This window comes from Idiotropiscis lumnitzeri, chromosome 5, assembly GCF_059441095.1.
Source record: "Idiotropiscis lumnitzeri isolate Australia: NSW breed Sydney's pygmy pipehorse chromosome 5, RoL_Ilum_1.0, whole genome shotgun sequence".
NCBI lineage: Eukaryota > Metazoa > Chordata > Actinopteri > Syngnathiformes > Syngnathidae > Idiotropiscis > Idiotropiscis lumnitzeri.
Window position 1 is genome coordinate 8934387 of NC_142395.1, and position 17990 is coordinate 8952376.

General features: G+C 38.2%; 1 protein-coding gene across 1 annotated transcript in view; it reads left to right on the plus strand.

The window, feature by feature from the left end:
- Nucleotides 1-17990, plus strand: part of syt7b (synaptotagmin VIIb) — a 106453-nt gene that overhangs the window by 51082 nt on the left and 37381 nt on the right. The window contains exons 4-6 of the mRNA XM_088296957.1: nucleotides 7922-8001; nucleotides 8291-8425; nucleotides 10723-10923. Of these exons, the coding sequence (XP_088153083.1) occupies nucleotides 7922-8001; nucleotides 8291-8425; nucleotides 10723-10923 (416 nt within the window). The remainder of the gene's footprint in view (nucleotides 1-7921; nucleotides 8002-8290; nucleotides 8426-10722; nucleotides 10924-17990) is intronic.

The following is a 17990-nucleotide window of genomic DNA, read 5'->3' on the forward strand; positions in this document are numbered from 1 at the left end:
GTACCCATGAAAAATATATATGAAAATATATATACTGGCCGCTTCACTTTAGTAGCAGTGTATCACCACGTTATAACATCTAAAGATATTTGCAAAGGGAGAGGTCATGCAGATTGATTTATTTTTTTAAATCTTTAATTAAGCACGATGGCCTCACAGTGCAGAGGTTGTGGGATCGATTCCGGCTCCCTCCTTCCTGTGTGGATTTTGCTTGTTTGCATGGGTTTCCTCCGGGTACTCCGGTTTCCTTCCACATTCCAAAAACATGCATGACAAGTTGATTGGACACTCTAAATTGCCCCTAGGTGTGAGCACGAATGGGTGTTCGTCTATGTGTACCTTGCAATTGGCTGGCAACCAGTTCAGGGTGTCCCCGCCTACGGCTCCAGCACCCACGCGACCCTTGTGAGGAGAAGCAGTACAGCTAATGCATGGTTGGATGGATGAAATCTTTAATTACCTGATACATCGGTGAATGCGTTTTACCAACCAGTGCTGAATACAGCTAGTTATGCAATTACTTCCCGGAAGCTTTATCCGTCTCTCTTGATTTTGCAATTAAGGAATTTGCATAAGCACTGGAAACAAGCCCATGTTAGCCATCACTGCTACGTTCGCAGCATCACTTATTTGCAATGAATTGTGGTACTAAATGTTACTGGTTTCAAGTTAGATTTTTATTTTATTTTATTTTATTTTTTTGGGGGGCGGGAATAAGCAGTCAATTGAAAATCAGAAATAGATGATAAACTTAACAGTCAAGCAGAAACGTAGAAACTTGTTGTGTATTACTTGTGAATCCTCACAGCTGCCGTAGCTCTCTCCACCTCTAAAGGCAACAGATACATTATATTAACCCTTTTTTGTTTTCTGGTATCTGATTCCTTCTTTTTATTGCTTGTTTTCTGGCTGTATGCCCAGATGTTGGCAAACTGAAATTGTTGGGGGTTTTTTTTTCCCTCCAGACATGGATATTCCAAAATCGTTTCAGCAAAGTGAATGTGCAATTATATATAAGTTCCACCCTCTGTCACTGATTGGTTGTTTTTCCTAAGGTATGGTTGGTTCTTAAATCTAATTCGAGGCACAACATGGGTCCGTAGATGGCCGATTTCTTTTCTCAGATCGTATTTATCATATACTAGTGTCAGTTCGCTATGACAGTTTTAACCACTATGACAATAAATGCGCAAAAATAAGGTTTGTATGACAGCAAGGGGCTACCTTTAAGAGGCTCTTAAACACGTGCACGTATACTTGCAGTTATGGTGATTTAAAGAATATATGTATCAAAATCAAATGTATCTTTAAGAATGCCTTTGACGTGATATTAAACTGTTTCAGGATCAGAGTTTGTGGCATATAAGCTTATGTTTCCAGTGTATAGGCAATTATAAATTAAATTTGTGACTTGGTTCCTACCCGAAGTTTCATATCAAATTCTGTCTGATATTGAGCTGCGGGCAGAGAGAATTTACTCCATGTCATATTTCTTAAACGCAAGGCTAAAGCTGTTATAACTAACAGTCAGTTGTGTGGCAACCATGATGGCATCAGGTTCCTTATGAGAATATTTCAGAGGGATGCACGGCCTCAGTCAATCTCCCTATTTCAGATCGTGCTGCATCCATGCTTTTCTTTTTGTCTTTTATGTGGATTTTGATGAAATCCAGGAGTGTTATCCAATTCTATCACTTTTATCTTGTGCAATTTTATTTTTGCCCAACCTCCCGTTTGCCACATGCCCTAAACATTGAACTTTCTCCACCCTCCACAGCTTTCTCTGACAATTATTTGATCGTTTAATGATAGATGAGCTGCACTGAATCGTACGCCTTTTACTTCTGGAAATATATTCCGCGTGTTTACTCACTTCCGACTTCTGACATTATTCTTCTGTTGCTGTTCCAATCTCTGTGTCGATGTGTCAAAGTGGATTACAGTCACTAGTAGACAGAAGCAATTGCAATGGATGCTCGAATAAGAGAATTGCTGTCAAAAGGGGCACAAGTGACTGAAAAATTAAAGATAAGAACTAATATCAAGATAATGTGTGTCTCCGTTGAGAGTGTTAATCTATGGAATAATTATGGTAATAATAATAAGCTGTGAATCACTTGTGGTGTTCAAAAGAAGGTTTAAAAGTATAGCGCTACAAAATTATATAAATCAAGTATAAATTCGAACAACATTAACAAACACTTTTAGTTATATGAAGCTGGTACAGAAGTTTATTTTCTACTATTGTTTAATTCTTTGTATATAAATGATCTACCAGTGTAATTACTTAATTATTTAATATGTAAGCTAAGGGTTAGGAGTAGATAAGTGTTGTATTTCTTCGTACTCCCTTTGAACATGTAAACCAAGTGGAACTATGACATCTACTGATGATTTGCTTTCTCTTAATTTCTTCCAATTTTTGTTTTTATATTGTTATGCGTTTATATGTTCGGTCAATCAATCAGTCAATCAGAATAGAAACATGTATGTAGCCTGAAAGCTGTAAATTCTGACACGTTGATGACCATTGAGATCAAATGCTATTGATGCACAAGCATGCATTATTTACAAGTTGTTTTTTTGCTTCACATAATATTGTATTTGTGGAAATATTGAGAGACCTGCAGTATCTGGGGGAATGTCAAAACCCATGCATAAAACAATGAAGTTCACAACATAGAATTCATCATGAATTGACATTCAGTGAAACACGGCCATTATCTTAAACTATGCATCTATGCCGATTGCAGATGTGAAGAATGTCTTTGCAGGAGCGTTAGAGCACCTACTTGGACAGCACCTACATGGATTAAAATGAGAAAATACATTTGATAAAACTCTAGCCTACACCTTACTGCATAAAGGACCTTCAGTAAGAAAGGAGACCATAACTGCAACTTTGGTACGTGGTGCTTCAATTTACTAGCAGTGGTGCATAACAACTGCATGCTAGCTCACACTAACTGCCAAGCGTGCACCTGTTGCAGAGGGTGTTTGTTTCTGTACGAAGCAGAGCTGCCAGAAACGGACTAAACTGTTTGCACGACATTATTGGTTAGTCGTTATTAGAATTTGAGAACAAGGACTGAGCAGACCGGTTCTTCACGCTGCCATTCCTCTAACACAAGTCTGGGTCCGAACATGGCCGATATCGAGGTGGGGTTGGAGGAGATGATGAAATCCCTTTGTACTATTACGGAGGAGATAAGAAATATTTCTTTGAACCAGGAAATGAATTGGTCAAAGAAGTAAAGCAACTGAAACTACAAAAGGATTAAAAGGATGGAAACATTTCTTGCTCGTGAAGCCCGTGTAGCAGACCGGAAGCAATACTAACTGTGCCCGGGTTGCTGCACCCAATCGATTTGACTCAGTTGAGCAGCAAGCGATCAGTTTTCTGAGCAGTCGAGGGATCACGATAGATATGAAAGACATTGAGCTGATCAGGTCGAAGAACCTTCAAATTAAGGCTCCCCGACTTGATCAAATCTGCACTCCGTCTTAAAAAAGAAGACAAGATGAACGCCGTAACGCTACATAACGTAACATTCATCCAGCTTCAATCAGTCGAGTCTCCACTCTGTGTCCAATCGTTTAGGCACAATATTGTCGATCTCTCCTGAGCATCTGGTTCGTACATGTCTGAATATCAACAAGCTCCTCTTCCTCCAACTATTCAAATACTTGGATCCCCGCAGATACATTTGAGATTTCGCTTTCCGAGTCAATTTCTGACTGGCCTAATACACTCTCCATGTGAGCTCTGCCATAAATCCCGTGGAATATCGTCACACTTCCAGGGTTGTCGCTTGGCAGAGTCTAACTTCTGGAAAACTATTATTTTCTCAAATATACCTAATGTTATTCATGCTTAATTATTTATATTGTGTGTAATTATTTTTCTTGTGTCTTGATTTGCCATTTTATGCCAACTAGGTCTTGAAGATAAATGGTATGCTCAAACAAGCAAAGTTTTTTGCATTAAAGAAGGTCATGAGTTAGATTGTTACAGCTAATATATTAAAAAAGAAATGAGAATCCTCTACCACATGTCTATTATCCAAATCAACATTTCCAAATATGACTAAATGAGATATAGAAAAGATAACTGTAAATACCACTCCAGGAAGAACAAAGACACATTATTCAAAATCAGAGAAGTTTTGTTTCAGCTGTGTTAGGTGAGGTTTGATTGATCAGAAACAAGTGCAGTGCGGGTCAGCAGCTTTCAGGATAGCAAATGATGAACAGCAGGGTGGTTGGTGATATGTTTGGTTGGCTCTAAGCTCCCTAGAAGAGTCATCAAACCACTACAGGAAGGAAGATACAATATTAAAGAAAACTTTAATATTACAAGTGGAAACATAGAAGTCAACAATTCTCATTTAAATGCAAAGCACTGCGAAATCCAATTAGGTCCACGTGGGTGTTATTTTGATGCGGTTGGAAGATCCAATTCAACGTGATACTCTGAGAGATGAACTTTTGTTGTCTAGGATGTTTTCACACTTATAGTTTCATGGCTGTGCCCAAACATTAATTGTGATTAATTTAAAAGTTTGTATAAGTTTTTCCATATTTTTGTACTCTGAATCTTCATCTGTAGTTAACAGGATAGGTCAAGCAATTTTAGAGTTATGCATCATCATCTAAACAGCCTATGTACAGTTTATACATACAGTATTAATGATTTTTTTTCTCCAAAAAATACTATATTGATGGCCTGCTCTTTGACCTTGTTGAGTTTGAAATGAGAAAATAATTATGCAAGAGCAGAGTGTCTGAATAACTCAGCTAAGAAGAACATTACATTTAACACCTTCAAAGTGGGCTTTATAAAATGTTCATAAAATGTCAGGTCAATAGCTGTCACAACCACAGAATCCACAACGTTAATTCTGTATTAGAGTTGACATATACAGTATGCATTGAGAATTTGCACGACTTCCATCCTAAGTATTTGTGGAATTAAATCTTCATCAATAACAGTCTGCTGTTTGATGTGATAAACCCGCTCGGAGGAAACTTCTCTGAGAATTTTTCAAGGGAAAAGCGGCAGCTGGCACATTACTGACTTAACCGACTCAATCGATACATACGAGGTTCTGACAGAATATTTCCAAGACTGGCGTCACAAAATACAGAACTAAAAACGACAAGTTTTCAATGTCCAAGTTATTACCCTTGAATGTAAAGTAGTTTTGTCTCCCACATCTTCAAACCGTCCTGGAAGAGTTTGACCGGGATTTTTTTCCCATTGTTATGGCCATCTAGATGTTGTCCATGTATTCAAAATGGCTTCCCCTTGATGACTGTGGGAAAGATGAAAAAAAAAAAAAAAATGCCCACCAATGATTACATTCATATTTGATTAGTGCGTTAATTAATTTTTCGATTAACTGATGATTTAGATTTTTAAAAATCTATACACATATCCTATCCAAATTTATATTCCTTTTTTGCACAACAAGACATTATTTCAAATTGGCAGTGCAGAAAATACACAAATATTCTGATTCAGTTACTAGTTTGACCTGTAATGTGCATTGTTAAGGTAACGGGGAGGGGACCCTACACTGCACACAGGCTCGTGGCTAAAGACGACCCAGTTGTCTCTCTTTGGCTGCAGGCTGTAAAGTAAGAGATCACAATTAGTGGCCAGTCAATTGGAGCGCCATATTAAACACAGGGATTTGCTGAAAGTAAAATAAAGTAAAAACAGCTATAGTGAGAGTCACTGATGGTGTAGTGGTACACTCGCCTGACTTGTGTGCGGGCAGCGTGGGATCGGTCCCCGCTCGGTGACGGTGTCAACTGGCTGGCGACCAGTTCAGGGTGCAGTTCGCCTTTTGCCCATTGCCAGCTGGGATAGGCTCCAGCACCCTCCCGCGACCCTGTACAGGAGAAGCGGTGTGAATGATGACACGCTTGACAGGTAAAGTGAATAACTACTGAAAAATTTCTGCCAAAATGCAAAAAAAAATACATTTAGCAAAAACCATGCAGTTGACACACTTTATATGCGTTTTGGGCCACATAAATGATAAGGTCGGCCGGATCCGCCCTTCAGGCCTTGTGTTTGACGTGTTTAGGAGTTTTAGTGCGTCACAAACTGAAACTGTGGATTACTGTGTGACTTCCTGAAAACGGGTTGAATTCTGAATTACACAGCCTATGTAGGGAATTCGTTCTCAGATGTTATACTTTTTGTTTTTTGTTTTTTTTTTAATTGCAGTTACACCTTCTTTTATCTTTATTTAGTTTTGAAAGTAATGTGATTTTGGTCAGCATTCTATGCGTGTTATTGCGTGTATGTCTCCCGATTATGTGCTGGAGGTCTCACGCTGTCTCATGATCAGTTACACCTCTTGTCAGTCATGGTCCTGCTGCCTCTGGGCTGCCCCTGGCTCTTCTATTAGGAGCTCCTAACTTCCACTCATTGCCACATTTCAGTAGCTTTGAGGTCTTCCTTATGTGTAGCTGACATTTATTTTCAGGCTTGTTTTGTCATACATGTAACGACGTTTCATATTCAGGGCACAAAAAAAATGTAACTGCATTCTGTTACAGTTACAGCAAAAATGTGAAATCAGATTCTGAGTATGAGAATTTCTTAAAAATTTGCATTGTTTTGCAGAATTATATTTATAATGAAGGCAGAGAGATGGCGCGGTCGAGTCCTTGATTGCCCACTCTTAACTAATGGATGTGTGGAGGTGTGCATATGAATTCTAGTGGCTATTGGTCACCAATTTAAGCCACTAGGTGACAACAGAACAATATTGCCATGCTTGTCTCCTTGCCTCAATGACGTTGACAGACTGAGATGGAAAAAAAAAAAAGAGTAGGCCACGGCCATGAAAAAAATTGGCATCATTTCGATATGCTGGGGCCCTCTATAGTTCAGAAAATACGCTCAATAAATCTTGATTTATTTATTTTCTTGGGTCTGTTCTGTTTTAATTAGCAAAGTTGTTGCCGTGTTAAAAGGCACTGTTTTAAGAACTGTTAAGGTACCTTTATGTGCATCCACAGTACAAAAACACCTAAATTTTTTCAACATAGAAAACTGCGGCTTATGGTTGCTGTGGGTTATATGCAGGTGCGGTTTATAATCCAGAAAATATGGTAGATGTCAATCTTCACCTCAATTAAGTGTCCCTTAAAGGGTGGGAAATGAAAACTGGTTCAGGTAAAACATGAACAAACATATTGGTTAGTGTGGTTACAGTTTAGGAGAGTAAAACAACATTGGTTTGCATTTTATGTAACAGAAAATTCCCTTTTGCTTACTTGTTCATACACCTGGCTGAGTGTTTTTGCTATAATGTCAATAAAAATATCAAAATGTGTCCTTGTTTTCCTAAAACATTTTTTTTGTTGGTTTGTTTGTTTGAATTTTTAAGCAGATTCTGTATCGGATTTATCCTAGAGTAATTACAAGTATTTAATGTACATCACTTTAATATTACAAACTACATTTTTTAACGGGTAACCCCAAATAAAATTTTAAGTATTTTTTGGGGTATATTTGTGTTGTATGCCACTGCCTTGGGGGATATTTGTTTATTTTTTTCCTTCAGTACATTTTGAATGTCCCTGCATGGACTCCTCCTCATACTTCCTGCACACAAGGCCACCTACCTCCATCGAATTTTTCCATTGTTCCTTTAATGATATATCCTTGTTAAAAATTAATGAGTGTGGTAATATTTTACCAAAGAATAAGATGATTGCCACTACATTCATGACCTGCAATAAAATTGTTTTCTATTTGATTTCTATTGTGTAAATGACCCTAGGAATGTTTTTAACTAATAAAACTACTCAACGCACACAAGTGGCCCTTTGACAATACAGTACATTTCGTATATCATCCGAAGCATTCCTCATTATTCTGTACCTTTTCTGTGCACAGGGGAAGAGGAATAAGCCCGGGGTGGAAGCTGCCAATTCTCCAGAGTCTGTGAGAGGTCGAGGGGAAAATAAAGCCATCAAGTAGGTGGCAGGGAATTTGTAGATGGGGACACGTGGAAATGATTTACGGCGCTGCGTGTAACACTGAGTACAAAGCTAATCTTTTAGCATACTAACTGGTAAAACAAGCCTGTATTTCTTTCACATTTAAACTGGTGAATAATGGATTGCATCGTTTTCATATCTGACTATATGTGTACAAATTCAAGGAAAAAAACGTGTTGTCAGTTTTGAGACTTTGTTGACTTAATCACAATTTGCCGTGTGTTGTCTTTTTTTAACTGTCCTATTTAACACTCTCTGACTGCAGTGATCTCGACAGAGACTTTTGGAATAACAATGACAGCAGCAATGTGCAACAGAGGTGGAGCTCCTACCCACCGAAGGAGTTTCTCTTAAACATGTCTCCCTACGCTCCCTATGGAGACCCTCGCCTCACACCCAAGTGAGTCTCAGTCAGTGCTCTTGAGGTACAATATGTCGATCTTGGTGGACATGGATGGAAAAGGAGCATGGTGAATTTGTGTCACCACCAATGTACTTTATGCTTTTCATGGAATTTGTATATTTGATTACTTAAAAAACGGGATAGAACATCTCAACTTGTATTCATGCTGGTGCACATACCACAAGTCTGCTCCCATCTCCGTAAGCCTCATGTTTTCCATTCATGCATGTCCACAGCGCGGTGGTGTTTAGTATGCACATGCATCTCCTGATAAGGATGCGCACTGACTTTCCTCAATATTGCTTCGAATTTCAGGACTCACTCATAATTTGGTAGAAATTAAAAACGGCATTATCTAATTGGAATGTCAAAATTGTATTGTTTTAAAGTGGTCATCAAGTCTAGAATGAACCTTTGCATACAAGGTGGTCAATTAGATTGCCCCATTCGTTAGAGCAACGCCTGTCTCATTAGGCCTGCATTACCTTTCACCTGCTTCTGGTGAAGCGTTAACATGGGGGACCCTCCCAGAATAAATCACAAAATTTTAACAACTCTGACATCTGTTTAACTCTTCATTAAATCATTGTTTTTAAATGTAAATATTGGTGTGTGGCTGTGTTGGGATGACTTCTGAATTAACTTTTCCACGTTATTTTGCATGGGGTGGTCTCCGTGCAAATTTTGTCAAAATTGTTGTTTTGTGGTTGCGTCGCATCATGTCCAATCTTGCCCTTCTCACTTTGTCTCCCTCTGTTCAATCGTTGAAAACCCCTATCCCAGCCTGCTTTAGATGTCTCCCTCCTCCCACACACCAGATTCAAAGGACCAGGAGTGCTATCAAATTGGGAATAAGCTGCCATTCTCAGACTCAAATAACTGTTCATGCATTTTAAATCAAATGTCAACTTCTAAGGCGATACGGTAGCTGAACCACTATTTCCTCTAAATCATAAAAAGAGCCTAAATCTTACCTTCACGGTCATGTACGTCATAATCAGTTAGATCCACCTTATACATCTCACGACTATGAAATTATCCATAATGATAAGGGGTGAATAGGATAAAACACTCTTAGCTATGATGAACGCATGCATGGTAGAGTGCTCGCATATATTAAACAAGCTGTGAAAGGGTTAAACCAGCTGCTCTAAATTAACAGCATTGGTATTTTTTTTTTTCGAATGTAGTTTATATTGTGTGATAGTAATTCACGGACATTCCTGAAAAGAAAGCATAGTTGAAAATTTAAAAATATGCCAGATTAATTCCTGACTTCTAAGAGAAGGCCAATGATGGAAAATGCCATTCCTGTTCAAAATTGTAAAACGTTAAAGCCTTCAATCACTTGAAGGTGCAGCAGCAGCAGTGATGTTGAATAAATTTATTAAAGCAATCCTGAAAAAAAAATAAATGATTGCAAAATACAGTAATCTACAAAATGGCAGACATACTGCGCATATAAGCATTTTCTTTTTTTTTTCTTTTTTTTAAGTGCAATTCTGGTGAGAAGATGGTTTATCGATACAATTACTTTAATATTAGCATTTTAGGACAAGAACGCAGGACATAGTTGGGCCAAATGTGCTGTTGTCATGAATACCTGCAGTCTTCTTACTTTACCCTCAGTCTGCACTTGTTGTCTAAATGTTGTCACAAAGGATGTCCTGGTTTCGTCATGTGGTATGTCTTCACTGTGTGGAAGGTCTCTGTGCTGATGTCCTGTCTCCTTAAATTTGTGGCTCAACTTTGGTGGGAGGTCACTGCTCTTCATAGGAGCTTTTTTTTTCCAGAAAACATTTTACATCAGCTCTTCTAATATCGGCACTTTTTATTTATTAATTTTTTTTAATCATGAATTGTGGTGTTGACTGTTCTTATTTGGTGTCCTCGAATGCATCTGCGCTCATAAAATTTTGATGATGCTACCCCCATTGTGCCTGATTCACAGTGATACAAATGACGTTCACTGCAGGTGTTTTAGTGAAGCGCAACAAACTGTCTTGATGAATTGTCAACAATGAAAATATACAGCCATTATCAATCATTTTTTTGCAACCATAATTGCTACTACTTCTAAGTGCCCATAGATGAAAATGATGCATCTTCAAAGACAGGTTGCCTAATGAACAGACGGGTTTTTCTTGCTTGTTGAACACTTGGCTGCATTTTGCCTTGGATAACCTCAGAGGTAACACTTAATGCTCTCCAACTTTGTCCTTATGCCGTTCGTCCGTCTTACGTCTTCGTTCGTATCCTCTCTTGATCCTTCCCCGGTGTTTGTCCCGTCTCAGTGGGGCTGTGGATAAGAGTGGGCAGGGCGGAGCTGGACCCTCGCCGGGGGCCAGTGACGGCGGGGTCGGTGCTTGCTCTGGGGCTGGGGCAGGGCCCAGTCGCAGTGACAGCATTCGAAGCATGCTGACTGGGGGCAGCAGGGCTGGACGTTGGCAGACGGTCCAGAGCCACATGCACGCAGGAGGCCTGCGCTTTGGCAAGTAAGTCCCGCGTGGTGGTAGCTGTGGCAGGATATGCTCAATAAAGGTTGGGAGCAGTGGAAACTGTGGGGGCATGATGAAATAATTCAACACGTGAGCTTTTCCGCGATGTGGAATTGTATTGATCTAACCTTCTTTTCAACAGTATGTTGGTTAAAGTGTGTGGGACATGATTTTTATACATTATGTTGTAGTAAGCAATAAATATCCATGTCGCAATGAACGTTTTCTCAAATTTCTACACATTAAGCGAGTGTTTAATGGATTTAGCGTTACGGTTTGAAACTCTTCCGGGTTGGGCCGGCGCCACAGAGAAATCGAGAAGAAGGCGAATATGACATAATCGAGCCTCATCTGTGACTTGCTGGCTGTGAGTGTGCTCGCATTTAATTCTTTTGGTCCACTTGGATTATGCTATCACAAAGCATTGCTGTCTTTTGTTTGAACCGGCGGGAGGATGGCGTGAGCCAGTTTGTGTTCCCCAAAGACAGCGCTTTGCATGAAAAGGAGGGAGACGTAATTGCACCTGCTTGGCAGAAGCATCGGTCGAAAGCCATTCAGAAACAGAAAGAAGAGGTAACAGCTAAAATTTCACACACACAGAACAGTAAAAAAAAATTACATTTAAAATTTGTCACGTCATTTGCTATTTACAATTTGAAGAGTAAAATTGCAGAAGGCACCTCTATATGGGCCTGTATTTTATTTTTCAACACGTTTCAACATTGGTTTTTAAAATATTAGTTTTTTTTCTATTGTTAAGCAACAAAATCTTTCATGTCTTAAGAACAGTGACAGTCTTGATCCGATGAAAAGGACTTGGCTAACGTTAATTAATTTTCATTTCTCTACATTTATGCAGCCAACAATACCGTATTTTCATGACCATAAGGCGCCCTACCCATTTTGGAGGAAATTCTGGACTTTTGGGTGCGCCTTATGGTCGTGAAAATACAGTGCTTACGATTTGTTGTTTTTCATCTGAGCCATATTTATCAATGTGATCCTATTGTTATTTTAATAAATTAAGTACATAGTTACATGTTATATAAGTTGCCATTAATTTAAACAATATACTGGCATGATATATATTTTTCCAAGTTATCATATTCTCAGGAGTGGCAGAGCCAGTGACGATTTGGACCGTCTGACACCGGGGGACTTTGTGAATGAGACTCAGAGATTCCACCAACAGAACAGAGCTGCAAGAAAAGTCTAATCACAACATACTTGAGAAAATAATGAATGTCTACCACGTCATTAATATTTGTATGCATAACATTTATTCTGCATTATTGGGTGCTGTGAAAAGGTGATAAAAAAAGTGTGGAATTGTATTTATTAACATTGGTTTTCATTGTAGCCTTTGTAATCAATCAGTGTTCTTATTTCCGACAACGTGCAAGAAGATTTTATAAATTGTTTGATATATACGGGAGGGGCAAACATAGGTAAACAGTATTATATTGGTGAAATTAGTAACATAATGAATGAACTTCTTCATAAACAGTTTATTACGGTTTTATTATTTTTATAAGTGCATTCTTACTTTTGATCCACCTGTATATTTATTGGATCTATTCCAATAAATTGAGGAGAAAGAAAATGGCATTAGGTACGTTGAAAAGGTTGATGATATTAATGGAACTGGGCTGAATTGCTCAGAGAATGTAGAAGCGACAAAAAATGAAAATAGTTGTTTAGACAATTGTTATATGATCAGTAAACATTGGAAATGGCTCACTAAATCCTGCTACCAGACTTCTTATTGAAGCAGACACGGGTTCAGAATGAAATACTGACAAACTATAATCTGATGCTTATAAAACACACCGTGACATTTCATATAATTCTACAGTTCTATTATTATCATGCAACCAACAAGTAAATATACACGACTATAGAACACACTACTACATAAAAAATACTCCTGCCTACAAACATAGTAGACTGTATTTATACGTAGGGCATATTTGCACGCACTTCATCAAACTTGCCAGTGGGCGGACACCTCACAAAAATATCAGAAGTATTAAAAGTTATATATTAAGGTATATAAATATCAAAAGTTTACACCATCTTTTCTGAGGCTGTTTCAGTGCATTTTTACGAAACGAATGATTGGAACCTTATTATTTGTACCTGTATTCCTTCTTAAAAAGTTTTTTAGGGTAATTTGCTTGTGTCCCTTAAGTTTTAACAATGTTTTTTTTGTGATTAGATTGATTATAATAGCTTTGGGTTTTTCATTAAAATGTGTTTTTATTTTGTTTTGACTTTTTTTTAGGTCATTTGTAATTACTAGTGTTTTCTTTTTAATATACAGTGGTTTTATGTTATTCTTTTGTAAATGCTTCATTTATTTTTTCATTATTTTAGTTTGTTTAAATAGAAGAAGTATATGTGGACTGCAAGATATAAAAAAGGTTGCAACAAGTACTGTGTTACAAAGTAAACTACATTTTCCAAGCAGCTGTTAACATCCTTCTTCCAATCAGCCGTGCAACAATACTGAAAAAAATCATTTCAAATCAAAGCCAAAAGCTTGTGTGTTAAATTAAATGATAAATTATTTTTAAATCGTTCGTCAAAATGATTTTTCAATGTTGTTTTGTTCGATTTCGTTCACCCTAATAATTTTTCCGTTCAATTTTGGTTAATTCACTGAAATTTGAAAATGTTTAGCCCCAGGTTTTAGCGACTGCTGCACAAATGCCAAAATAGTATATCATTTAATAGGTAATGTGTATATTTGCATGCTTTTTATGAATGTCTGCTGCTAATGTTACACATTAACGGCTACATTACGCCGCCGACTCTGTGTGATCTATATCTTTGCTGCTGTAACACTTCAAATTTCCCCATTGTGGGACTAATAAAGGACATCTTTATCTTTAAATAGATTAGAATTTTCTCTACTTTTATTCATCCGTTTAAAAACACAACCCTACTGGCATGTATACAAGTAATGAGTTTATGAAATAACTTGGCATAAAGCAAAGTGTTAGGAGGAAGCCAGCTGTCGTGCACTGCGTGGCACTGATGCTCCAGTAACTGTTGCTTAAAGCCTCTGTGAGTGTAAAAAGTTAAACACGCTTTATGTCCACCAGATGATGTCAAGCCCAGTCAAACTGTTACTCTGCAGGGTCTAATTTGGTTCGGGTTGTGACAATTTCATGGCTATCAACGAAAACACTGGCTCAGAGGAAATCTTCAAAAATAGCTCATCTGCTCATCTTTTTTAATTCCAAGTGGGCCGCTGCATTAAACACCAGGGGAGATATTGTATTAGGTCATTTGCACAAATGAAACTCATTTCTTCAACATGGTGAATCTGGCCTGATTTAATCTAATTTCTCTGTTTATGCGGAGGAAGCAATGAATGTGCTTTTTATTTATTTTTATTTTGGGAGGGCAATTTGGTGCTATTACAGCCAATCTGTTTGCGAATAGCAATCATCTCAACTTTCTTCTACATTTGACTACATTCACAAAGCATCAAAAAGATTTTATTGACAACATGCAGATGATCACAATTACTGCATGATTAAATTATATTTTTGGGAATTTGATGATATGTGAAGTCATTCAAGCAGTCTTCCTCAGACTCATAACCCGGTGCTCATTAATGCTGTCGCTTTTTTATATGCTGTGACTCAGATGGGAACAGAAACAGGTCAATATTGGAGATTTTGCCTCATCACATATGCATAATATTATGAATCCCAGAGTGTGGTCACCATTATTACAGTAGTAAATATTGTACGCCCACAATGTGACCAATTATGGCCACATGTTTATCGCTCATTGTACACGACCACAGACTCATGGCTCACATATTCAAACATCATCAAAAGTTAAAACTAGCTTTACACAAGAGACCAGAATATATCCACATTATAAAGTTCAGTGAACACCCACCAATATGCAATTCACTATTTACAAACATGCTTGCAAATTGTTCAGTAAAACTTAACTATTTGTTGAAAATCTCATCTAGTGTTTTAAGATGCCACGCAAACACCCTGCTCCGTCTACAAGGCCATGTTAGTGCAGGAGTAGCAAGCGTTGGCCACCAGCTGATTGCTGGCCGGCTTGACAGTGACCAACAATCATGGAATATTCCATAGATAAGGTGTGGGCAAATTACGGCCCGGGGGCCACATGTGGCCCGTTAAACGTTTTAATCCAGCCCGCCGAACTTGAAAAAAATGAAATGAATAAACCTTGTTAATGTTTTATTTTCTAAATACTGTGGTTTTTCAAAGACATATACATATTGTTGTAATGCTTTTGTTCACTTTCATTTAAAATTAAATGTATTTTTTTTTCTCCGATGAGGTGAGGTTACCAAAACACGCCATCCATTTTATAAGTCCCAATGTTAATGTCAAAACAAGCATCCCTTTAAAGTATATACCGAAATACGGATAAACAGTTTAGCGGTAACAGAACAGTATGTATGTTATCTCGAGGTCTGTATATCCCTGTGTGAAAAATACAATAAAACAGCTGAAAGGAAAGTAGCAATAGGTGTTTTTGTGGGTTTCCAAGTGGTGAAGTTTGAGAGGTTTGTCATGATAAAGTGTTTTGGAGTCAGAGTTTGGGGAATATTTAGGTTTGATTTCTATTAATATGGGCAACTGTGAAGATTTGGGGCAGGAGGGCTTGTTCCTTAACACGTGCAACACATTATTATAGATATCTTTGTTAGCACGATTCAAAACTGATAAAGTATGTGCATAAATCTGACTGAGCTGGAATACACTTCGTTATGGGAGGTATTGACAATGTAATCAAAAGAAGACATACAGCAGTCGTCCATTTGCTCTCTGGCCTGATTTTCCCAAGTCAAGCAGAAAAGTCTTCAGGAGGTCAAGCCAGAAAGCAAATGACCGATATATAACATATTTCCTTCCTTATTATCTGTATCGATAAGTGCTCACTCAGATTTCTTTCACGAATGGTCAAGTTACTAACAGCCATTATAGAAAAACTGAATCTGATAATTAAAGAAATCAATTTTGTTTATTTGTAATTTTATAGTATTTCAATGAGCTCGACTGGGACATTTTTCTATTTAACGGCTTTCACGTCTCCTCTATTTGCTTCTTTATTGTTGTATTTTTCACTCGCTCTGGTTTTCACACTCTCCAGTTCCCCTTAATTACAAAATCATTCAAGGTTTAAAGTCACCCTAATCAACTTTCAAGCAAGAATAAAAGTGAAGAGAATTTTCAATGCAAGCAACGGGAGTGAGTAGAAAGAATTGACTTTATTTATACTTAAGTGCAGCAATTCTGGAAGACCATTGTATGTGGTGGGTGGCAACTTTCGGACATCAGCCTTTTGTGGGTATTTAAGTGATCTAATCCACCTCCTAATAATATCATCATGTGTGTTAATTGTTTTTCATGGGATCAATTAGCATGTGTTTCATTTGATTGACGTTTTGTGCGACGAATGAGAGGCGGACTGCTTTTTTTTTTGTTTTCTTTCACCGTTAGCGGTGTGTGTGACGTGGACACTGGCGGAGAACAAAGTTGGTGGCGCACGGACTTATGCTGTTTATGAATCAGTGGTGTGGAGCAGGCGGGCTCAGTTACAAACGTGCAAGTGCCATCAAGAAAACTCTTTGCTGCTGAAATGGGATGAAATGAATCCCCAGTTGAATTAGCAAGCAATTCAACATCCCCTTAATTTGTCCGTTTCACCGATGTGGTTGAAATCATTGGACCGCGTGCGGTACGATTATGGTTCAGACCTGAGGACAGTGACGACCTACGATAAAAGGGAGCAGTATGCAAAGCTCGCTCGTTGTGTGTTTCAATGTCTAATAAAATCTATTTCACCGAGGGGCGTGGAAGTCCCCACCCCCTGCTTTTCAATAGGTGTCAATTATACGCTGATTATTACTATTCGCAGACGGCCAGGTGGCTTTCTCCTACAAATAACATGGGTTGACTGTACTTTCAAAATAAGTAAATTCATTGTTCATATTTTTATTCTTTTTAAATACTGTTGCTCTAAAGAAGATAGACATCATGTGCTCAATAAAATAGAAAGGTCCACAATATCATGCTTTTATGTTTCTTCAATAATCTAACAACAATCTCTGTGAAAAGAAAGCACTTATCAGCCACATCCCTCATTTCGGCTTGTTGAAAAACCTTACGTAAATTCCCGAACAAGCTGATATATTTACAAGCAATGGTTCATCCTGAGGTTCAAGTCAATCAGGCTAACGTAAAATGCCACTTCCACACCGCACTGTTCATTATTCTGACCAATAGAAATCCAGCAATTGTGAAGTGACATTATTCAAGTGAAACACAAAGCTGTCATGCAGGCCTGCACTCTGTAGATGCACACCCACACCCACACACACACACACACACACACGATGCAACACAAAAGTTTGTGTGCTTATAGAGCAAGCACCATTGCATGAATGCAGGCATCGTATATGAAGATGATGTTGTCTACTCTGACTTGTTCCAGCAGTGCTTTTCTCCTCTAGGTTTTTTCGTCTTGTGGCTTTCCAACAAACAAGTTCAAGCGGAGTTAATTCTACAAAGTTCAAGCAGTAAATCCTGCACAGCATTAGCTTGAGACAGGGCTGTTTACACCACTTTCGAGTTAAAAGCTTAAAGACAGCAGACAAGAGTGATTGAGGAGAGGATCGAGGCAGAAGCGCCTTTGCATGAGTGTAAGACTAATCAACTGGTAATTGCTTGGATTTTTAAGAATGTTGACTCGAGATTGAGTAGAAACACTATTTCTACTCTATCTAGAGACTTGGGAGAGGCTAAAAGTGAAGAAAAGATGAATTAACAGAGGGAGCTGAGCATAGCAGTCTGGAGAAATGAATGACCGACAATGTGAAGTTGTGAACTGAGCGGAAGGGGAAGACAAACGCAAAGCTGGTCAAGTCTCATTCGAGAGAGATTAAAAATTGAAGTGCTGCAGATGACACTTCATTTAAATTCAAGTTTATTTCTGCACCATTCTGAGATTATTTGTATACTCTAGTCTGGATGCATTTCAATCAAACATGGAGTGTCAAA